Raw genomic sequence first — 25,225 nt, 5'->3', positions numbered from 1 at the left:
AGGGAGAGATCGTGGCATTGAGCCAGGAAAGAGAGCGAGGGAAAGTTGAGCGAGGGCCAGCCGTTGCTGGGAAGGGTTTGAGGCAGAAAGGCGCACCGGAGAGCCAGAGACGGGAGCCGGTACCGGCACGAGAGGAGAGCCGGATCGCAGCCCGCCGCGCCGCACTGAGCCTCCGGAGCCCGAGCGAGCGCATACCCAGATGCAAGCACAGCCACGCAGCCCCTCCTCCTGCCCCCCTCCTCTCCGCCTGTCCTCCCTGCCTCCGCTGCAGCACCTCGCCAGCGCCGGCTGCACCCTGCCCGTCACCTCCCTCCTTGGGCTCCTCTTCCGTCCGCTCCCCCCCTCCCCTGCCCGTCGCCCCCTCCCACCCCCCCTGCCGTAAACTCACGCGGGGGGCCAGCCTGAACGATTCTCCCCCCCAGACCGGATCCCGCGCCCCAGCCTCACCTTTCCGGACGCCAGCGATATATTTGCTCTTCTCCTCACGTGGTCTGGGAGCTGCCAGTTCTGTAAGCGGCACACGAGGGCGACCGTCAGGAGTGGCTCGGCGTCCTGAGCCCCTCGAACAGGTTCCCTGCTCTCCTCCACCTGCATTTTTTTTAACCATTCACTTTTGACTGAGGTCTTCGCAGAACTCCTCTGCTACCTGCATAATCTGCTCCTCACTCCTCCTTTTCTTCTCCCTTTTCCTCCAAGTGTCCAGCAGCGGCAAGAAGAACCCCGAGGGGAGCGTTTGTTTGCCTTCTTTTTTCATGCCACACGCTAACGCCAACTCTTCACCCTGCCCGATCTGAGAAACGTCCCCGGGAAGAGTTTCAGAGCCCGTGGGGCAGACCGAAAACTCTACACGTGCCAATATGGATTCCTGGAAGGGCAGCGCTTCAGCCCTGTGCCGGTACGCCCGGCTGGGTGGCACGTTTCACGCCAGCCTGCTGCTCGCTCTCTTCGTCGGTGAGTACGCAGGAGAGTCCTGGTAGCCTTCGCCTTCCTCCCTTTGCTCCTCGCTTTGCCCTCTGCGACCGTTCGACGGCTCACTCGTTCGTCTCTGGGGCGGCAGCCAAAGTCACTCTGGCTTTTTGCGAACCTTGCACAAACTGGCGAGAGAGATGGGCTGGGTCGCACCTTTAACTACTTGTTGCATGGGGATGTTTTTTTGGCAGGTCGGTAGACGGGGAAGCCCTGGTGCAGAGCCTCTGCCGCTTCTCTGATGCCTTCTCGCCTATCTCGCAGTGCACGGCCCGGGCAGATGCAGGAGAGGTTTTGCATTTGCACGTGATGTTCTTTCCAACACTGCTGAAAAGGACATTATACAAAATAAAAATCTAAATAAACATAAGCTATATGGTACATTGAGACTGTCGTCCTGATGGGGAACTAGGCATTCATCCGTCTCTGGAGTCCATTTTTCAGGGCTGTAGTGGCTGCCATTGGACATTTATATATAGGAAAGGTGTTGAGGACGCAGTCAAGTGTTGTATATCTCAGAGGGCGTGATGAGGGGGAGGCCGATGTGACACTTTGTCTCCTGGCACTTTCTGCCAGCCAGGAGAATTCTACTGGGTAGAAAGTTACTCACAACTAGAATGGCAATACCCAGACCCATATCATGCAGCACCGCTGAAGATTCTGGTCCTTCTGTTTCTATACTTGTTTTATCGCATGTCAGCGGGGCATGATGTAGCAAATGTACAGAGAGGTTTGCCTTTTGGAACAGGCAAAAAAAAAAAAAAATGGTGTGGCTTAGAGGCGTTCACGCTCCAGCCTAACATCTCAGAGCACAGATACTGACGTCTTTCTGGGTGGAACAGTTTTCTGACACTATGCTGTATGTAGTTGGGATTCTGATGATATTTGCAAGATGGTGGGCTGCACTTGCACTTGGTTAGTAAAGTTAAATCGGTTACTTTACTAGTGTTCCATGCTGCAGTGGCGTTTATATTTCCAGACCTCACTGGCTAAACCAAGCGTTTTAACAGAAGCGTTCTAACCCCAGCTTTCAACAGAAACAACTGGTTGATATGTTACATATCAAAATAACAATACAATTAATTATGCAATACATATATTTACATAACAGTGTTAATTAGTAATAAATAACTAGATATTTTGCATAATAATCACCCACATTAGACCAAGCACTAATGATGAAATGTCTAATGCAGTACAGGAGAGAAGTTTTTAATTCCTCATTTTAGAAGGTTAAAGGGGCAACGTAGCACTTTCCGCTTTGATGAACACAGAACAGTCCCATAACCCGGTTGGGACATTTTGCAGCCCTGTCCGTGGGGGGGGGGTTCTTTGCCTGAGTGCTGCAGAGATGCGCTATGAATGTCATCGTTAAAGTCAGCCTGTGACACTCCCAAAGCGTACGGTGAACGACCTGCTGTGTCCGAAACGGCTGTATGAATATACTTTCTAAAAAAGCAGATGAACGTGCTCCCTCCGGAGAGAACTGCATGAAACATTTGTTTCTGCAGCCTGTGTAAAACAAAAATGGAGCCCATGACCCGCAAAGACTGTCCCCCCCCCAGCAGGCCAATGGATGCGCAGAGGTATTGTGGTGTAAAAACATCTGATTAATGAGGAAACAGCAGCTTGGTGACGCAACTGTCAAGGCAAAGTGTGGCTGGACTTCAAAAGCATTACTAGTAAACAAAGACATAAAACCGAATTACATTTTTGAAGGGACTATTTTGAGGGAACCCCGGACAAATAAAACTGTGATATGAAAACTTCTAGATGATTGGCTCTTGTTCGTTACGCAGTTTGTGCCAAAATTTATTCCAGGTTGCTCGCTTCATAAACAGAGTCAGACTACTCCTTTGAGAGACGAGCTATATAAGTACTGTAAGATTTCCACATCTTTCTCCATACATAATAAACATCAACGTGCATAGTTATCTGTCCATCCCTGTTCTATAACTGCACATCCAGCACAGAGAGCTTAGAGCCAATCCCAGGAAGCAGGGGTTTTAAGGCAAGGACACCTAATCCATTGCAGAACATATAAATAATTATGTATACACAAGAAACACGTGTATGTACGTAATTATGTATACATCAAATGTAAAGTATGAATACAGAGAACAATAGGCTCTGATTATCAACAAAGGCATGATACGGAGGGCACATTCACAATAAGGTTTGCAGAATGAATTTTTGGGGGAGGTCCCAACGTTTCTCAAATTTGTGACCCTCAAGTGGACACAAACCAGAGCTAGAGACCTTGTACCAGTAATGTGCGTTTAATTTTTCATGCCGTTCAGAAGAGGGGCACTTGGATCTTTATGGTGCTGAGTAAACAGGATGATTATTAACCACTACAGACCAAGGCCCTGATCTAGCTTATTAAAAAGTGATGTTGGTTGTCAGAACTCCTACCAGAACCTCTGCAATGGAACGGTCACCTCCGAGCCGATTCCAGTTCAAAAATGATGTATGTAATAAATGTGTAATAACTGTTAATGGGCCTGGTTGTTACTATTTCTCAGCATAACCTATTAATACCTGGGACAAAATGATCCAAGGAGCGTAAGAGTTCCCATGGATACACTGCCATCCTACTCAGTTTTCCAGTGCTCTCTTTTATTAATTTTGGTTCTAAGGCGTCTGCAAAGCCCAGCAGACTAGCGCAGCCATCAGAGGAGGACGTCTCCCGTAACCTCGAGTCATCGCTGGGAACGCCCAATCAGAAAAGCAGAAATGTGCAGATAAAGGCTGAAGCACAGGGGCCGGGATGCACGGCTGGGTCAATTCCTGGCTTAACATCCGCTGTGGGCCTGATCTCAAGCTCCGGCTCTTTGATGAGTGATTCGGTGGGGGGTGGTGGGGGGTGGGGGGGGGGGACAGGGATGCATTCGGAAACGCTGCCCTTTGTCTGCTGGGTGGCGAGGCTTGCCCTTAAGCCCACTCGTCACAGCGCATCTGCGGCGTTATGGTGCAGTGATGGCGTCAAACGGAATATTTTAGCGGTCCGATATGCTAGACGATAATTTATTCAAAATATGGGGTCAAAGAGGCATAGCCACCTTGTTGTGTGATTCAGGCAAAGATGCTAATCTGTGAAAGTGTGACACTCTTACCATTTCCTGTTCACTGTATCATCCGTGTGAATGATTATTCATCTCTGATGCAGTATATTAGGTCTCTGAAAATAAAGCTACATTAGCATCCATCAGTCAGATAGCGATATAGCAATAGCTTCTTAAATGGAGTAAAAATGTTTCTTTCCTACATTCTCTGTTTCCCGAGTTTTCCCAGCCTGCGTGGCTCCCTGATCCCCTGTCCGCCGCTGCGTCTGTAGGCTACTCTGTGTCCCCTCGTGCCTGTAGCGCAGAGCTTAACCCAAGATTAGCTCTGAGCTGCTAGCACTGGTGAGAGAAACTCAGGTTATACTCGTTCGAATCTCCTCACAGCTCCCTAACCCCCTCCACCCCCCATCTATCTTAATGAGAGCGAAAGAGAAAAATGAACATAATCAGCCTTAGAGGGAGAAAGTTCATATATTATTGTACTGCCCAAGCGGTCGCTTGAATGAAAAACCACTTAAATGAAAGCTACTGACTATGTAAATGCTATTTTTCTGGTCATACCTCACACACAGTGAATTCTGGACTCGGTGAACAAACCTCCACTCGAACCACATACAAACCTCATTCTTTAATTCTGAGACCTCGAAGTCTGCGACCTCCCAGTCTCCACTCATACATTGTGGTAACTTCCTTATCATCGGAGACAAATTTACTCCCCCTAACCAAGAGCACCTTAACGCTTCAGTTGTCCTACAGGTTGCAGTCCCATCCTACCTTGGGAAAAATTGAACAGTTAAACTTATTAAATCTGGCCAAAAACAACCCCCTGATTGGCAAATATTACTGCCAACACCCATCAGCCGATCATTGGCTTTGAATAATTTTTCATGCTTTCTCATTTCTCTTTCGGCTCCAAAAATTGGCCCACTTGGGGGCCTCATAGCCATGTCACCTTAGGGCCCCAGAGAAGTTAATTGGCCCCCGAACGTTGCTGCTGCATGATGTGCAGAGTCTTTCTATATTATCAGAACTCCAGGCATGGAGAGGTACAGGAATGGGAAAACTCTGAATAGAAGGGGAACTCAAAGGTAACCAGCACAGCACATGGAGATATGAGGGAGCAGATACCCCATGTTAGACTGCCAGCTACAACCTGATGTAATGTGGTGCATGACACAGCAATACTGTGCTGCTGCAACATCAGGGCACTGACCGTGAGACACATGCATTTCAACCAATTCACACGCTCACACGTCACACCTTGTGTTTCTCAAGTAAGGGGTAACGTCCACCTTGGTGTTCTGCTATGTGGAATTAATAGACGAGATGCGGTTCCTAGCTGTCCTGATTTATAGAGTCAACAGCCATCTACCAGCCAATCAGGAAATAGCGTCTGTTGCTTCCGGGGACATTCCAAAATAAGTTACACTTGATCCCGCTGCAACCTCGTTATTACATGGATGTGCACACGGAGTGCGGACGAGGTGGAAGAACAAGATCCGATGACGGCGGTAGACAGGGCTCTCATCGGCATTGACGGTGTGACACACGCTCCGCCCCCAACCCATCTAATCTCACTCCAAACTTTTGATGAAACTTGAGAGTCCTGGCAACATACAGTACATGCATAAGACACCTGCATGGAAATGGGTCTGTGAGTTAAAAAGGCACAGATGCAAGTGATACACTAATATGCATCGCTCTGTGATTATCAGTCCAACTTTCAGGCCTACAGATCCATACTGCAGCTTTGAAGCATCCCCTGATTATATCAATGGTACGCAACGTTGAGGTCCTTCAGAGAAATTAAATGATGAAACGATAGAACCTAGTGCAAACCCGTGAGATGTTACAGAATCCTACACTGAACGATCTGGTAAAGGCGATGTCAACTCAACAACAGCAATAAACAGCGAAAACCTGAACATCTCGAACATTTGCGTCAATCAGGTATTGTGGAGGCAGCCCTGGTGAACTCCTATTAAAGAACCAAAGGCAGGAGGATTATGGGTAGTGTGGGCTTTTGTGGTAGAACTGTTTATTCCTGGTCAGATGTTCTCTCCAGGCCACTGGCAAATGAAATGAAAGCACAGAAAAAGTCCCACGGGATTTGAAGATGGTTTGGAAGGACTATATCATCGCTGTTGATGTGTACACTTACCGTGGTGTGTTTGTATGGACTACTGCACATCCCCAGCTTCAGCTGGCTTACATGAACTTGGGTTGAGCTGCATCTTAGGGTTATGATTCGGACATCAGAGTTGGAATAGTCAGATTCAATTTCTTTATTATGCCAGTGATTCTGTATAAGTTATGCAGCAGCACAGCAGTAATACGTGATGTTATGAGGTGGTGTAAACTTTTCGGTACTGGATGATCTGCCCGTTCCTGCAATGTGTGAGTGGAGTCTGGGGGAGGTGGGGGTAACGGAATTCAGGGGTTCATTTGTTGACTGCTTACTTTTCTTGTGGGAGTTTTACTCAGAACAAATATGTTCTGAGGGCAGAATGAAAATGATTGGTTCAGAGAGATAACCAATCAGATCCCAGGAGAGAGCAAAAATGTGTACACTCTGGCAGGGAGCTAGGAGGGATCAAAAATGTGGACCGTCTACGGCTCCCCGAGGACTGGATTGAGAAACACTGCATTGAAACGTAGCCAGTTGTTTCAATATCTCTTCTTTAATTTACACAACCACTTAGACTCTACAATATAATTTCCATACTGTTAACTGAATAATATAGTAATCCTGGTTCCCAGGGTGGCATTATTACCTCATTATTTATTGAATAAAATAAACATAGAAAGCCTAGAAAAAAACTATTGTAAATATAAAATGTTACACCTATCTTGACTTAATAAGTGCTTTTATGTCACTAGAATTTTCCCTACCTATTGTACTTTTAAGCACATATCATAATCTAGCATGCTCGTACTGTATATTAATAGGGGACAGAATTAATAGGTCCCCGTTATGTTATTGAAAGTGCATTTGGGCGATTACCCATCTTGCCCTTGCCAGTATCCACCTAAGCCAGACCTTTGCTAGGAAGGATTCAATCCACTATGCTGTCAGATAAAAAGGTACAGCCCTGGTACAGTTTCGTTTCCCAAGGTACAAATAACATTAATGTACCCCAATGGTACGGAAATGTTCCTCAGAGTCCATTTCTGTACCTTAAATTAGACTGAAAGGTACATTTACCTACAGCTGGAGGTACAGTACTATTTGTAGATCCTTGAGGGTACAACCCCAGTGACAAGTAATATTACCCTCAAAGATACAAATCTGACTGTTTTCTGACAGTATACAATGTACAGAACTGATATCTAATTACAAATAAAGCATACTCCTACATTTTATTAGTCGTCCTGTAATGGAATCATGGTTGTTTCTACGTCAGTGTTGTTCCGGGTTTAGCGTGACACACACTAATTGCATTTAGTCTGACTCAGATGGGCATGTGCTGAAATGCTCTAGTGCATTTTGGTCATTTGCGGTGTTACTGTAAGTAATACCATGCTTTCGGAAATCAGGAGATCTGGGGTAGCAGCTTTCTAGTCACAGGCCAGATGCATTGTGGGAAAAACCGAGGACATAGATGCAGGGTGATGGACCACTGCGGTGTCTTGTTGTTTTTAGACACACCATTAAAAGACTCCACCCAATGAAATCACTTCCTCAAGGTCTCAGTCTGTCTGCGGAGGCTCTGAAGAGACGCGTGAGCTGGACAGGAAGTCCTGCTGTCAGCACTTCTGTCCCATTGGGGGGGGGGGGGGGGGGTAATTATTCACTACCTTTAGGTTTTGTGACGGCTTGGAGGAGGAGTGGAGAGGGAGGAAAAGGCAGAGCTTGACTGGAAGCTGGTACAAAGTGGGTGGGCCTTGGGATATACATTGAAGAGCGGGTGAAAGACAGAAACAGGCGACGGAGGAGAAACTGGGAAAAAATGGCAGAAGAAGCAGAGCAAGATCTACAGACCATTTTCAGTATGACACATGTTTCAGTACGGCTGTCAAACAAAATGTATTTGAGATTTGACTTCTGAAGTTACAACCTCTCGTGGACTTGCTCTAAATGTTAGCAGTTACCTCATCGTATCAGTGACTCAACCCCACCTTCTATATGTTCAAGCGGTATAGATTTCCTTTATTACCTCATGGAAGGAGTTTATCAGCAGTAAATCCCGGTAGGACTGGATAGACTGGTTTGAGAGGCAGGGGAACCGTTAGCAATACTGTTTAGCCCATATAACTCATAGCCAACAATGAAGGCATTTGAAGTATGAATTTTTGTACTGTATATATATATTGCCTCATAGAGCAGAACACAAAGTCCCATTGCTTTGAAAAAAAAAACTAAGTCTAAAAGGCTTCAGTCAAATCCAGAGACAGGCAATAAATAGTTATATAGCAAAATAATTTAGTGCTCTGAGATGGCGATCCATCTTATCCGCACTACAAAAGAAGAGACTGAGAGGATGAGGCCATACTTTAAACGAGCCCCGGCTTTTGTAATCGCGTGGGGTCTTTAATTAAGACTGAAAAAAGCTTAACATCCCCCCGCCCCAGGGGAAGCCAGGCCCGCTCTTAGTGGTGATGGGTTTAGCTGCTCTCGGATGCCCTTGGACGAACAAGGACCTCGCAAGCAGTAAACCGTTTCATCTGCAGTTAAGCGAGATTCGGGGGTGGGGGGGGGGTGGGGGTCAAGATCCATGGTGGGGGGACAAACCACTGAACGGGGCAGATTGTGGGGCAGCTAGAAAAAAAAGAGAAAGGAAGCAATTAAAATAGTGAAAACAAACAAAAAAAATAAATAAAAAGAATGTCCTTCCCTCCCCTTCCTTCCCCCACTCAGGGATGTAAGAATCAGTCCCTAATCTGGTAGCAGTGGGGAGGTGGAGGTGGCACGGAGATTTGGGTGTGTGTGCGAGGGAGTGACTGCCGGCATGTTCCTGCCGCATCTCTGTGCCGCATTGTGAATGGGAAGAGAGAGGGAGGAGGTGAAAGAGAAAAAAGGAAAAGCGGAGCACTGCAGAGCTCCTGGCTGTGGGCAGGGAGGGAGGCCGTGTCTGTGGGGGTCTGTGTGTGTACACCTCCCGGGGGAGAGGGGGAATGGTGACATTACTGTCCTCCAAAAGCGGCTGGAGCAAACCGGCAACTCGCTCCCTTTCAAATCCAGCTACTTTGGGATAATTATAAAGATACGAACACTGGAATTTTTGGCAGAACAATCTGGCTGAAGCAAATAAGATTCTGACGTTATAATGACAGCGAGCAAGCCACAGCAACAAAAAGCACAGCTTGAAAATACCGCAAATGTGTTGCCTGTCTAGTAATAATCATCCTTTTTGTGGTGCTATTGAATGTTGTAATATGTGAAGCTCCAACTTAAACGGTGGCCCCTCTATACTACTTCCTGTTTCCTGTAAGACTGTAGCTAGTGTGAAGTCTGCCTGTTTAGGTCTTGTCTCTGTCTCAGGTCCCTGTCAGTGATGACATACACTGCATTCTTTACTACCACTACTTCACTAAACCTATGACAGTTTAACGTGAGGCTTGAGTGCTTTTAGTTCACTACCAGATTTACAGATAGGAGGTCTAGAGTTTCTGTTACAGTGTGTTCAGTACTTTAGAAGTCACAGCCAGCTAAAGCCTGTTTTTTTCAGCAAAAATTGTTATAATTTCCTGACTGCTGACACACTGTTGAATAGAGGAAAATCTTGCCAGTCTGATTAATAAGATTGTATTTTTAATTCCAGATTTTAATTTGAAAACCCTTTCAAATTTGTTTACATTCCATTTAGAATATGCTGTAGAGCATTTCTACAGTGTAATCTGTATATTACGAAGTTCATGACACGCATTATTATAACGGCATACTTTGAAACATATTTGGACTTCCGGATTTCTCGATAAACAGACACATACACAGAAAGTAATTTTCATTACTTGATTACTAGTAACTGTTAATAGCATGGAGATTATGTTTAAGTATTTAAAGCAAAATTGGTAACACTTTACTTGATGGGGCACAAATACTTAGTAATAACACAGTTACCACTGAAGTATAAATCATGAGCAAAAAGAGCAATAGAGTTGCTACTTGAGAGAAAAAAGATATCTCGATTCATTAATGAACAAACATGACATCATTTCTTGTGTTATGCCTTACTTGTTCCTCCAGTAGTTTCTTAGGTGTTCCTTCAGTAGTTCACAAAGTGTTACAGAAGTAACAGATACAGTAACAAATGTAGTAACTGCTTGAGATAAAACATGCATCATGATTCATTAATGGTGAATTAACATGAGATCAGCATGTAACTAAGACTTAGTTTGTGGTTAATTAATACATACGTAATAGTATAAAACTATGTTGTTCGACCCTAGGTCCTTTCATGCTTTCCCCATTTTTGCCAGGGGCTCTGGTTTCCTCCCACAGTCCAAAAGTGTGCAGGGCAGGTTGATTGGCCCTGTAGCTGTGTAAATGTGAGTGTGTACAGGCTGCAGTATGCTGGTGCCCATCCAGGGTTGGTTCCCACCTGTGCCTGATGCTCCTGGGATAGGCTCTGGGCCCCCTGTGACCCCAGTGGGGTTTGGATAATGGATGGATAATATAAAGTGGTGGAAATGGCTTGTATCATGTAGATGTCTCTGTTTTTATCAGTACTGGCCTTTTTAGAATTATCATTATCATCCATTATTACTTTAGCTCATTTCATCTATCCGTCACATATCCACTTATCCTGGGTGGGGAGCCTCAGAGCCTGTCATACTCAGCTTAGGGCATAAGGCAGAGGCAGACCCTGTAAAGAGGAAACTCACATGACAGAAATAGATCATGTACACACACACACACACACACACACACACACACACACACATACATACATACAGTGGAGAGAGGATTTAAGCCACTGATTCACCATGCTTGGGACATTCTGATTGGTTAACAATATTTATATTTAACTTACAGTACATAAGTTATAAAATTATAACAAAAAATAACAGGCTTGAAATCAAGGTTTGAAACAAAGTAACTCAGTATATATATTTAAAGTTGTAAATTGCCCCTGAATGCATAAAAAATGCTGCTTTTAATAAATTGCTCCGTTAAATAAACACAAAGAAAATTACATTATTTCTTAGAAAAATACACTCAGTAGTATACTTTATTAGGCGCACCAGCTAGTACCAGGTAGGACCAACTTTTGACTCCAAAGGCGGACAAGTTGTGTATTCATGTAATCTACTCTGCACACCACTGTTGTGCTGAACTGTTATTTTTGCACTTCCTGTTATGTTCTTCTTAGATGTAACGAGTCTGGCGTTTACCTCTGAGTTCTATCATCACCAAACCCATAGTCCTTACATTGACTGGATTTTTTAAACACAACTAATTTGTTTGTCCTTCTCTGAAAATTCTAGGCATTGCAGTGTGTGAGAATCCCAGAAGGGTGGCTGATTCTGAGATGCTGAGTGCCACACACGTCTGGCACCGAAAATCGTACCACATTTTAAATCACTTAGTTCTTGCACCTGTTCTAATGCTTAACCAAACAGCAACTGGGCCCCTTGGTCTTATTTGGGTTCTGGGAGTATTTAGTTATACCCACATGATGTTTTGAGGATCATTCTGTACCTAATAAAGTCTCCATTGCGACTTAAATATCAGAATGGAAAAAATACAGCTGCATTATGTTGTCATAAATATTTGTGAGCGTGATTAATGCTGGTGATTATTATGACACGCTACACTTCCTACTCTCCGGAACTCTGGATTTTTTATCTCGCTTTAGCAGTTGTTCTCCGGGGGTCTGCATTCAGTCGGCGCCTCCTTTTTAGACGGAGATGATTGGATCAGCAGAAATTTCAGACCTCACTGAGGCCACATTCTATACATCCAGCAACAACAAACACTGCGGTAACCCATTAGCACACATGCTAACAGAACATTGCTGTTGCGGTGTGTCTCCCTACTTAAGAATTCATTATCATATCAGTATCAAAACTTCATGTATGACCTTTGTGTTTCTTAATGCTTTCGTGGTCACTACTACCCTCTTGGGGTAACTTGGGGTAACTTTGAACACTGCCGCCAACCCCCAGAATCTAGGGTTGGGTGTTTGAATCCCGCTCACAGTCTGAGTTTGAAGGTTCTATTTTTTGTTAAGGGGTTTGTGAGTTCCTCTCGCAGTCCAAAAACATGCAGTTTGATGAACCAATGTCTCTGTAGTGAGGGCTTGCGTGTATGTGTACTCAGTATACACCCAGGCTGTTGCCCCACCTACCCAGCAACCCTGATCAGGATAAACAGTTGGAGATGGATGCATGAACCACCCCCCCCCCCCCCCATCTCATCTTACCTTTTGGTCCTGAGTGGTCATGTGATTATCCCTCCATCTCCATCCATTTTTTATATCTGCTTGTCCTATTCAGGGTCACAGTAATCTGGAGTCTATCCTGGTAAGCTACACAATTGGGTGCCAACCCATCACAGGGCACACATACGTCATGCAATAAATAACTTAGTATGTTTTTTTAGACTGGGGGGGGGGGCAGAGTACCTAGAGAACAGAGGAAAAACACACAAACACCACACATGCAAAGCCGAGGGCGGAGGCTTGAACCCCAGTCACAGCAGTGTGAGGAAATAGTGCTAACTACTATGCCACCCCCAGCATGAGACTAAGCATCTCCCTGTTCCACCTTGCCCAGATTAAAATTAAAAACTGAATCAGGACACATGGACTGAGACAATCCGGGTGGGTGGGGGGGGGGGGGTGCAAAGACACACTGTGCAGGAGAGATTTATCTGGGGGTAACCTTGACTAAATTGTTCACGGATTGCCACGCAAGGGGAGCATTGCATGAGGAAAAATGAGAGAGAGAAACAAAAATATTAAGGGAGAGGGAGTGGAAGAGAACAGAAAGTAGGAGACGGGGGGAGAAAGGAGCCAAAATGTGCCGTGGCTGAGCTTAAAATTCAGGCCAATTCAGTCTGTGCTTACTGGAGTCTTTTTTTTAATGAGGGAGGCTGGACCGGTCCTAATTTGCTAATTGCCCCTGTTAATGAGCCGTCGCTATCTCTGAGCTGCAAATTGATTTGCCGTTCAGCACACTTTAATGTGTGCTCTTAGACACATGCCGTAATTGTCAAATTGTTCATGTTGCATTCGAATTTCACTTCTGAAATGCAGAAAATGGGAAGACTGAAATGTCACCCCACCCTTTATTTCCATGGCCGGCTTCACCCAGTTCTGTCGTTAATGCGACTGAGGTGGCGATGGGGCGAAAAGCGAAGGTGCAGCAGTTTCTATTGCGATTTCGCAGGATAGAGCAGAGCGCTGTGGAGAAGGGAATACTCCCCCTTAGAGTCTCGACGGCAGCTCTGACTGCAGAGATGCGCAGGAACTTGCACTGACATGCATGGGTGCTGCGCACCGACAGCTTCACAGCGACACGGGTCCATGAAGATTAATTAACACTCCATCTTATGCACGCCCATTCTGTTTGCTACCATGTGGAGCTCAGCACTTTATGATGATGGAGTAGTAAGCAGCATGCAATTCTTCCATACCCCCCCCCCCCCAATCTCCCCCCACCCCAACCAATGACTTACTGCAGTGAGTGTATGTTGTAATGCAGGCTCGTCCAAACCAGCCATCACGGGAGGGACATTTTAAAACCAATTATTAGGAGCAGGGTGTGATTATCTGATTAACTGATTATCTGCAATGTTCAGAATTGTGAATACTTGACTTTTTCAGCCTTTCCACCTGCAGGTTTTATTGATGTGTGAATTCTGCCAGTTATTCCTAGATTACAGTTACAGTGAGATTTTTTAGATTTTATTCCTAAACTGCAGTGGTTTGATATTCGGTGTGTGTTTGTGATGTATATATTACTTTGTGGGGACCAAATGTCCCCATAATGGAATAAAAGCCTATTTTTTCGGTCTCCACAAGGGGAAATTGTATGCGTGTATGTGTGTGTGTATGTGTGCATGTGTGTGTGTGTATGTATGTGTGTGTGCATGTGTGTGTGTGTGTGTATGTGTGTGTGTGTGTGTGTGTGTGTATGTGTGCATGTGTGTATGTATGTGTGTGTGTGTGTGTGTGTGTGTGTGTGTGTGTATGTGTGTGTGTGTGTGGAGTTTGCACATTGCTCCTGTTTTGTGTACATTTCCCCCAAGGAGTCTGTTTTCCTGCCACAATCAAAAAAACATGTGGTTATGTGAATTTGCAGGCCTAAATTGCCAAAGGTTTTATGAGCGTGTTTGTGTGCCCTTATATGGTCTAACATCCTGTCCTGGGCACCCATTTCCTGTTGCCTTGCGCCACCTTGGGATGAGATCCAGTCTGACATCATCCCTGCACTCCATTATTGAATGTGGAACATGAATAGAGACGCTACACCTTAACCAATACTGTGCCTAAGAAGTTTGAAAAGGAGGTTAATCAAACTGATGCCTTGAATATAGTTATTTAGTTACAGGATGTTCTTTGTCAGTGGCTCAATCGGTCAACAAAGATGACGTCGTTTGTTAAAGGGGAAACATTGTCTCCCGATTAGGCATTTATCCAGTAGAGTTGACCTTAACACTAGTAGCCTGAGTCCATGAGAAAATGCTATTCAGGGCTTCAGGATCGATCATGTAAGAATTTGTCAATGATGTGATATGTTTTTCATTCACAAATTGTATTATTAGTAATAATACATTATCGGCTTCTATTACATCAAGAATGGAAAAAGTATTATGTTATTGGCAACACAAATCCACGGTTGACTCAGATCTTGTAGTGACAGGTGTAACCACAGTGACTTCCGTCTACTGGGACGTCATGTGCATACCCTCTATAGAGAAACTTCTGTAAGTAACTTTCACCTTGTCAAGGCATTCGATCACAAAAAAACAAAACAAAACAATATGTACCTGACCAGGTTCTAGTGGTTTAAACTCGTATATTGGTCTGTTCCTGAGACTTGGACAACTGGACAAATATTTTAACACATGATGAGGTAACCGATATTTAAAATAAATTTGACATTTGAGACAGAAGGGATTTCAAAAGTAATACCCAGCTAAGAGGGAATATTCCCAGAACTTTAGCCAATGTTATGTGAAGGTCTTCACAAAGTCGGCAGAGAACGTTTTTACTGTAACATCAATGGAACGTCAATGGAACGTCATTTCCACATTTTACATTTTAATAAAGGTCCTGTCAATCTCAGCACAGTAACTGTACTGCGAACATGCTGCCCGCCTGGGCCGTGTGTGTTACCCACTGCCCTACTATGTCCTCCCTTTATTCTCATATTATTAGGCATAGTTGTATGAGTAGTTTAGTTGTGGGATAATATTCTGGGAACATCAGGTAAACTGAACACTTTGAACGTTTCCATACCTTAATCGTAACATTCGGTAAACATTCCTAAAATGAAAATTTGTTAGTGGGGTAGAATATAAGCTCGTATAAATTGAAGTGCGAGTGAAACAACTACCCCATGCTACACACAAAAAAAAAGTTAATAAAAACGTGCCTGCTTATTAATAACATTGAACATTTATATTCAAATGGAGGGGGGCAATGGCACTACAAATTATACGAGATTATGAATTCTTTACAAGTCTAATGAGTTAAGTCCTATCCAATACATCAGTGAGTAAATCTTTTAACCTCATTTAAATCTCATACACTAAAACAACTACATAGAAATAAAAATATTCTTATGGAAATTTCAATTTGCATCTGCATTAAATAAAAATTAATTGTCAGACAAGAGATCTTCCCTATATGGACATACAGCTAAAAAGAGAAAATCAAAGCCTGGGACAAACATGCCGTGAAAAGAGCAGCGGTTATTTTTATGATACTGTATGTATCTGCAGGAAATATCTCAGAGTCGTTCTCTTCTGCATATCTATTTATGTAATTCAGCCAGTGGGGGGGTTATGGATTGTGGGAGCTGATAAGAACCTAAAACCTTGAAGTGGTGAGGAATCACTGATTCCCTGCGACCGGCTTCCAGATTGACCGTATGTTTCCAACATACGTATATAACACACACACACACACACACACACACACACACACACATATATATATTTTGTCTCTTTTGCATTGTACACATGTTCATCTGTGCTATGTTCTCTCATGGCTGCATGCACATTTCCACCTGGGATCAATAAAGTTCATCCTAATCTTAGTATATGATGGCCAGAAGAGAACTGAATAAATGCAGCATCTATGAATGAGACTGGTTGGTAAGATTTGGTCATTCCCGTTACTACATTTTGGCCTCATGGAGACTATTCTGGCTGGCCTCCCTGTTTTTGATCACACTAATACATCTGTGCCCCTGTCGCCTATCAGCATTTATCGTTTCCAAATGCCACAAAACCCTGCATTCTCCCTTAAAAGCTCAACAGTTGGGATTAAGTTATTTTTGGTATATGTGTATTACATTGGCAAAGAGGCTTAGCTGTTTGTTTCTTAAAGGATGGGCAGTTCAGCTAGAGCAGGGGTGGCCAATCTTATCCGCAAAGGGCCGGTGTGTGTGCAGGTTTTTGCTGCAGCTCCCTAATTATATTACTAATTAGAGGACTGATTGGCTGAAGAGTCCTCACACCTGGGTTTGAACAGCTGACTTAAAGGTTACTCCAAAAACCTGCATACACACCGGCCCTTTGCGGATAAGATTGGCCACCACTGAGCTAGAGGATATGAGCTGCTCTCCTCTAGCCACTTGTGGATGAACTACAGTTGAACTGCATCATTGAGCATGGAGGGAAGGGCATCCAATCTGATTCTGACCCTGATGGCTGTAAAGATGGTGCTGCTTAGTTCCTGTTTACTCCTCATAAAGCAGCAGTCCAAGGCATGAATTACTGATGAGGAACCAGAGGGTTTAAAAATAGAGATGATGCCGGTATAATGGCAAGAAATACCAGTGGCCTAGAGGTGGCATGGATGGAAAAAAAACACCCCATTTTGATCTCACCCCACTGTCATACTCTCCCGTCTTGAGTAGAGCCATGAATGGCCACATTTCCATGCTCAAGGGGCTCTGGTATCAGCGCATCTGTGTCTCTCTCACTGAACAGACTGCCCTGCCACGGAAGCAGAATGCAAGTCTTTCAGAATAAGGAGTCGTAGGCCACTTAACTAGTGATGGCCAAATGAAGCTTCATGAACCATTTGCGGTATTTTCTGACCCCACTAGATGGTGCTCTTGGTTTGCATTGGGGGATACTTTGATCCCGTTTTTTGGACAGATAGCACCATCTAGTGGTGTCAGAAAATACAGCAAATGGTTCATGAAGCTTCATTTGACCATCACAACCCTTAACCACTATTATAATTCAGGCACCCTATCCAGGTATGGCTCCAGCTCATCATCATGATCATTCATGCCCCCTCCTTCCATTTCCCACCTCAATCCGAGTGTCCTGTTTAACTTTTATGACTTCTTTCCCTCTGCTCTTCCAGGGGTGTGGTATTCACAGGCACTGGAGGTATCTGTGGGTAAGGTACATTATGTCGAGGCTGTGAATGGCAGCACTGTCCTTCTGCCCTGCACCTACAGCAGCTGCATTGGCATCAAGAACCTCTACTTCAACTGGCAATACAACGACAACGGCACCATGGAGAAGGTGACCAATACCGTCTGACTTCATAATGACTTCATAATGACTTCATAATGACTTCATAGTGACTTCATAATACTTGACAGATGTTTTCACTGGATCTAAAGTGAGCTTCAATTTTGGCAGAGAATAAACTGCACAGACTATATTTTGAGTTTGAGTAAGAACTTTTTAATGTTACTACTTCAACACGTCTGAGAACATACCTGAGGAGTCTTGGATTCCTCAGAAGTGCCACAATTTGCCTTCAAAAACCTTACTTCACAAGCACTAGAAATCTCCCATCTCCTTGATCTCCCATCTGTCCAGCTCATCCCATTCAAATTCTATGGATCTGAAATCTGGAGACTATGTATTAAGATAAGGCCATTAATTTTGATTGTCCTTTACTTACCTTCTCTGCCATATAGATCTTGTACAGTTTTGTACTGAAGTATACTACTTTGTACCTGAATTCATTCACTGCTGTTCCCCAATTCCCATTCCATCCAAAACTTCCAGCTGTGTGAGGCAGTCATCCCCATCGAAGGCGTGGACCCACACGTGCGGGTCTATCACGAGCGGGTAGAGTACGTGGGAACCAGCAAACAAAACAACATCTCCATCCTACTGTGGAACATCACCTACAGCGATGAAGGGGAGTACACATGTTTCGCTCGCAACCCTAAGGAAAAGAATCGCAACCACAGTGCCATCTTCACACTTATTGTGGTGGACGAGCGTAAGTCTGCTACTTGGGACACCCTGTAACGAAACACTGGGAGCCCAGGTGTTCACGCAATGGGATACAATACCGAAGAGAGCATTTTAATATCAACCAATGGTTTCTTTTCTTTTGCAGTGAAGGTGATTGACAACACATTGACAGTCATCATTTTGTCCGTAGTAGGAGGTATTATTGGCTTGATCATTCTCGTAATGGTGATGAGGGCCCTCATTCAACTCATCATGCGCAAGGTCCAAGAGAAGAAGTGAGTGACATCAATGGAGGGTTGGGGTGGTACAAAGAGAAAGGAAATGCACTAGATACCACGGTACATATAATCACTGTAGAAATGTACAGCAAGGTCACAGGTAGTACTGTAATGTAGAAACTTTAAACAAAAAGCTGTATTAGGGAGAACAGTCAGTAGGATATACATAAATACATTGGTGAGACTGTCGGTGTTGCACATTTCCTATAAGGACAAGTAAAAGGGATTTTTTTTAATATCCCTCTAAATTTTAATATATACAAATTTTCATTTCAATAAGCAACTGTACTTGAAGGATGAAATAATTTGACTTGCGAAAGAGACGTTTTATAACGGTAACCCTCAAAGGAGATTCTAGGCTTTTCTCCCAGGGGCTGCGAGGTGAGAGAGCCCAACCAGTCATTCATCTAGATAAATAAATTTGAAGGGGGAAAAAAAAGTAAATACTTTACAATAAGATATTATTACACATTTATACGACTAACACAAGCCATATTTTCTTATAAATTCACAATATTCAGTCACCCCTTCACATTCGCGAGGGTTAGGGGCAGAAGATCCAAGCGAATGTGAAAATTCATGAATAGTATTAGAGCCCCTCAAACTCACCCCATAACATTCTGCTAGCCTGAACGATGACGTAAACAGTCTATTTATTACCAGTGTCTAAACAAATAGTACTGCACTGTAGACACTGTCATTTCCTATCAAGGCCTTTTATATAATATACAAACCATCTAAATTATGCCGCTGTATGAAAAAGGTTATTACCGTGTCCACTCGGAGCACTACATTTTGGACCTATTATTAAAAAAGCACTGAAACAAGCATGGAAAACTGAAAAGGTTACTGCATGAAAAGCGAGATGTCATGGTCACACCTGAGTGAGGCTAGTTGCTGAGACAAAAATGCATGGCGTACCCAAGCCAAGATGAGTAAATCACGCGTTTTTTTTTTTTTTTTTTTAACCAAAAATAAGTTGTATGATCCAAATCATTTTCAGTATAGTACATTTATATATTTGTGACTTACGTGTCGTCTGCAAGTTTCTGCGCTCTTTTGGTAAGTTACAAAAATATTCCCATGTAATTGTTTATGGCCTACTTGTGCGTAACTGAAACCACAAATGTCGAATAGGTGAATCTAGAGGGATGACTGTAATTTTACTTTATCGAACTTTAATATTTTCAAATACATTTTCGTCTGACCAGTAGGGGGTGCAATTGCACCTCCAGCAAAATCACCTATTGTAACCCTAGCCCTAAACGTAACTTTGTACCATAACCTTGTAGCAAACATATAGTGAGGTCCTGTCCCTGACTACACTTGGCTACCAGTCTCTCACATCCCTCTGTTTTCCCCAACAGTAAAGAGTGCCTTGTGAGTTCTTCAGGGATTGACAACACGGAGAACGGCCTTTCTGGAGCCAAAGCTGAGACCAAGGCGACACCAAAGGCTTGAAAACATGTCTGTTTGTATCTATATATCTATCTATCTATATATATATATTTATACATGTATATATGTATACAGGCAAAAAAAATATATATATATATGTGTTAAATAGGTACATAGAAAGAATATTACAAAAAAGGACTGTTTTTCTTTAACTACCGAAAACTTATTATATATAAGTATATGACAAATATATACATATATATTTTAAATTTTGCTTGAGAATGGGGAACATGAGATGTACCCTGTAATCTCTCTGGGCTGGATCTGCGCACCCCCATGACTACCCAAGGTGAAGACTGCACTCAAAACCGAAGTCAATCCAGATTGTCCCGGTGTGAATACAACAGAACACTTTCACGAAAGTCGACTCACTGCCTGTAAGACAACAAACTGGATACCCTCAGTAAAATGGCATCCACATTCAGAGAGTAACTGATGATCTGTGGCCCAATATAGTTGTGTTCAGTCCGGCTTTGCATTGAAATTAACAGTAAATCACACACTGCCACACTGCTAAGTGCCATATATGTATTACAGCACAAAAATCAAATTCCAGGCTTGGTTTCCTGGTTTTACAGTTTTAAGATTCTTGCCGTAAGCCTCACACCCTGATCAATACTTTTTTTTTTGTGAAGGGGATTTTAAATTCTGAAACCACATACATGGTTCAGATGTTAATCCAAGACATAAGAACAGGAGAAATTTCTTAGACACAGCACTGGATTTAATTTTAGACACGATGATGAATCGACACACTGTGGATAATTCAATGCAATACTTGACTGTATACAAGTATATAAAATATTCCAAAATTGCAGTTCTGCTGACAGGTTGATTTGGAGGATTAGCGTGTTAGCACTGAGGTAAACCGGTTCACAGAATGAATGTGGGATGCTGAGCAGTCATTGGAGTGTGGATCTGGATCCATTCCAGTTCTGGTTCAATTCACTTTGCTTTAGATGAAACACAGGTGCCTGTTAAAGCTAGTAGCCTCCTCTGCTTTAAGCGAGGACATAACCTGCTACAAAAAAACAAGAAATATAAAAACAGCAACAAAAAAACAATAAAACACCTTTAAAAAGCAAAATAAAAAAATGATAAAAAAAAGACAATCCCTAAAAACTGATCCCTCGTAGAAAATGAATGAACTATTACGATGCTGCTTCTAACAATTAGCTGATGCATTTTTTTAGCATGTGAAAATATTTTATATACATAATGCTCAACACGGGAAATACTGCTTATTTATTTTTCAGTATTCTTTGCTTTCCACCCCCCCCTTTGTGTCACCAATTTGAACTTCAAGGTGGTTCAAACTCCATGCATGCAAGGTCAGCTGAAAATCTGGGCGATGGAGAACATGGCAGGGCCAGAGTTTCCATGGGTCAGAAATTTTCTGCTAAGCACCACTGCCAAAGCCCACTTTGGTGTCCACCACAGAGCCCCACCTCACCTTCCTCTGCGTCCTTGGCCCTTGCTAATGAGCGACTAAAATAAGCCCTGAGATCCATATACTGCTTATGTGATACTCCAGAATAGAAGTTCATCTTGTCATCTTGCTCATGGTAAAGTGTTGAAAGGCCTCTGGTAAGTCAGGCGAATTCTCTTACAAAGTTAGAAAGTACATGCCTGGTCATACTCCAGATGCCATAGAAGTTTTGTTTATGAAGAAGGAAGGTTGAAAATAATGGCAGGGAATTCATTCGACAGTAACTTTCGAATGCACAAACTTGTATCACAGATGTACGAGGACAAGTTCACTGGAACTCAGTGTAACTAGGTTCTGCACAGTGTAACCCAGGTAACATCATTAAAGTATCCATACATCCACCCATCCTCCAACCACTTGCCTTCAATAGGTTCTCAGGTGGGTGTAGGGTCTGAAACTTACTCTAAGCAACACAGGCCACAAGGTAAACACCATAAATGAGACATAATACGGTAATATTTTTAGGTGACACACTCCAGAGATAAATAGAATCATTTCATCTAGTCTTTTAGTTCAGTGCCAAGGTCTGTAGAAGTGTAGCATTATTCTGCTGCAGAATCCAAAGTGCATAGGTCAACCAAAGGTCACCAGCAGAGGGCACTGTGAGGTGTTGCTAAAGTGCAATGGTGGGCACTAGAGTCCGGCCCAAGTGCAACAATGATACATTTGAGAAACAAATGTAATCAGTTATATTGCCAAACAGTGATAAATATCAGTATTATTATAGTATATTCAGAAATCCTTTACCCTAAAGCTTTCCCATGTATATTTTAATTCTAAAGAAAATATATCAACGAATGATGCATCAGTACCTCTTTAATCTAATGTTGCCATTTAACGTTGCTAATATACCTCTTCACATTGCTTTTGTGCATTAACTGCAGAACAACTGTCACTGAATGTTACTTTGAATCATTCAGCTGCTGGAATTGTACATGCATATGCCTGCTCCCACCACGGCAGGGTGGGGGGGTGGCGGGGAAAGCATTTTCTGGCACTTTAACAATGGAGGTTCACCAGTGTTTGAGCGTGCGGTATATCGTTTTAAAAGAATGATACAGATGCAATGCATCATGGGGCAGGAATGGAAGATGTGCAGTGATTAGCCATATTTTGAAAGAATATGAAGATGAATATTGCCACCTTCCACCTTGACGAGCACATGCCAGCAAGTGTTTTTAAGAAAAAAAAAAGACACTTAATTTTCCTGCAGCAATTGGGGAGCCGCTACAGCCTGAGGGGTGAGTAGGGTCATACTTCCTGGGCAGAGTGGGAAGGTACATTTGAGGAAGCCGTCTGGGGCCATGCTGAGACCTGGGGAGTCAAAGCGGCATAGTTCATGACTCAGTCACCTTCAGGCTGAACGTTTGCTTCTCCACTTCCCACAGGACCTGCATTGACTCAATTAACACTTTATCACACTGTGCTTGTTTTTGGAATTTAGTTTTCATTCTTAGATAATAATAATATCGCTAGCAATAATAAACGTAATCGTGCTTATTTTAAGAAATCAGGCAATGCAATAGGCAGCATTAATGATGCATGTGCCCAGTACATCCCTGACAGCCATCAATCCTTGATCTTGACATGGAATTAAAGCCTGGAGTTGCTTTGTCTATCGAATGCACTATTTTTTTTAGCTGTTCCTATTGGTCAGGGCATGCTAACTTTTCGCTCTCATTCTTTTGTAAGAAAATGGCACTAAGAAATGTGCCATTTTTAATTTCCTGTCAGCTGCCGGCCTCTGCCTAGGAGGAGGCCTGTGGCGACATGAATACCGTGTTTGTGATGGATCACCGACGCATGTACACACAGAAAAACACACAGGATGAACAACCAGCAAGGCCAGAAGCTTTTTGTCAAAGGAATGCTTGCCTAAGTTGCTAGCAGAGAATTAGATGTGCAAAAAAGGTTCATCACTCACTGTGACTGACGAGTCGATACGTTTGTGATATATGGTGTAAGTTCTCTAAGCTCCTATATATTGTTAAGCTCACTGACAGCCTGATCCAAGCATAATTGCAGACTGACAGGTGGGGGGGGGGAAACAATCTCTATCTCCTGTTGTGTTTTTCTGTTTAATCATCCTGTTTGGTTTTTCTCCGGGAGAGTCACTGAGACCTTTAGCACAAGCAAAGGCTAAAACCTGACTTATTTCTTCCAGAAATGTTCCCATCTCGGATTACTGTGTCAAGTGTAGTTAAAGAATTCTCAGTCTCTGGGCTCGACTGCTTAGGTCTGGCTGTAACAGGGCTGGGAGGACCGTGTCATAGTGTCGTAAAAGGCTCATTGCATGCCTCCTCCCCTCCCTCCCCCCAAACCTGCACCACAGTGAAATACATACGGCTCTCACCTAACCAGGATTCCACGATGGCAGCTGGGCCTCTACAAAGGCATGTGCTCAGGCAGCATGAAACTTAATAATAAACTTAATAATCTATATTAAAAAGCTGGGCTTCAACACATCTTAAGCAGGGGACCAATGGGGTCTAAATTTCCAGGCCTGTTTTTCCACATAAAAAATATGACTAGTAAATACTAAAATTTATGTTGTTCTCTTTGGAAAACAATGGATATTTTTTCAATTTCAGACACGTGATCTAAGAGAAAAAAAAAGTGATTCAAAAGTACAAATCCTGATAATACTGCAGTTTTTACCTGAATTTTAAATGACTGCCCATGGCTCACTGCCTGAGCGGCTCCTGCTCTCACTGCCACGCCATGAGTTTGTGAAGTCTGCTCTCTGCTCGACACATTCCAGCGCAGAGATGGCCGTCGGGTCTCCTCGCAGGCTGCCCCTCGTTCACCCAGCTGTTCCTCCTGCACCCCAATGGTGGACAAACCGTAGCCCATCTACAATCCAGTTGCGATCTGACCCTTGTGGTCGACGCCGCGAGAGAGGCTAAAGTTTCCCGCTGACGGCCAACCCGCACCGGCTTTCGTAGGAGCTTTCGGGACGGTCTGACGGCACGCCACACAATGGCGCCAATATGGCGGACAGGATGGGAGAGTCCGTAAGCGAGATCCACACACACACGTGCAGCCACGAGGCAGGAACATCTACATAGATGGCTTCACTTTGACCTCTACTGCACATCCACATTTCATTAGAGGTTGAGCCGTTTTCATCAGACGTTCACCCCCTCCCCCCCATTTTGAAATGCTACTGTACTTTGTGGGTCAAAAAAAATGGGGAAAGCTAGCTTTGGCTCTGTGCAGCCCTTGACAGAGACCCCACCCCCCCCCTTACCCCAGGCTCTGCTATAATTCTCTGTGGGACACTTTGTCGCCCCACTCAGTTCCTCTGTCCTCACAGCTTGTTTCAGAACAAAAATAAAAAAGCGAATGTGCAACCGATTCCACCTTGTCCTCTTTACAATATCCTTCATCTACCTGCTCATGACTATGCACTAAAGTAGTTTATCTGGATTGTAAAAAAAAAAAGTATCTATTAAAAATAAAACTTTGGATAAAAGCTGCTTGTTGGGCTGATCTGTGTGTAACTTGTGTCCAGAACTTGACCCCTTAATATCACATCTGCTGCAACTTTTTCACTGAAAGTCACATGCAAAAATAATCAATTATTCAAAATCCCCCCCCCCCCCCAACCTATATTTGATGC

At 43.5% G+C, this 25,225-nt stretch overlaps 2 protein-coding genes across 5 annotated transcripts in view; one reads left to right on the top strand and one right to left on the bottom strand.

Annotated features, from left to right (window-relative positions):
• Window positions 1-586, bottom strand: part of LOC111854957 (T-cell surface glycoprotein CD3 epsilon chain-like) — a 67,878-nt gene extending 67,292 nt beyond the window's left edge. The window contains exon 1 of one of the 3 annotated variants that reach the window (XR_011983239.1): window positions 448-586. The gene's annotated coding sequence lies outside the window, so the exon portion shown is untranslated. The remainder of the gene's footprint in view (window positions 1-447) is intronic. The other 2 variants (XR_011983240.1, XM_072701247.1) reach the window with 2 other exon arrangements.
• scn4ba (sodium channel, voltage-gated, type IV, beta a) lies at window positions 412-25,078 on the top strand. Of its 2 annotated transcripts, XM_072701246.1 has the most exons (6): window positions 412-569; window positions 697-951; window positions 17,525-17,688; window positions 18,184-18,403; window positions 18,524-18,653; window positions 20,024-25,078. In XM_072701246.1, the coding sequence occupies exons 2-6, from the start codon at window positions 858-860 to the stop codon at window positions 20,115-20,117; spliced, it is 702 nt and encodes a 233-aa protein (XP_072557347.1). In that variant the 5' UTR covers window positions 412-569; window positions 697-857; the 3' UTR covers window positions 20,118-25,078. The 2 variants fall into 2 exon arrangements, with proteins under 2 accessions (XP_072557347.1, XP_023689259.1); XM_023833491.2 differs by having other exon boundaries at window positions 536-951.
• The last annotated feature ends 147 nt before the right edge of the window (window positions 25,079-25,225 follow it).

Source organism: Paramormyrops kingsleyae, chromosome 17, assembly GCF_048594095.1.
Source record: "Paramormyrops kingsleyae isolate MSU_618 chromosome 17, PKINGS_0.4, whole genome shotgun sequence".
Classification (NCBI taxonomy): Eukaryota; Metazoa; Chordata; class Actinopteri; order Osteoglossiformes; family Mormyridae; genus Paramormyrops; species Paramormyrops kingsleyae.
The sequence above is the reverse complement of the archived record's forward strand: the minus strand, read 5'-3'. Positions and strand labels throughout refer to the sequence as shown.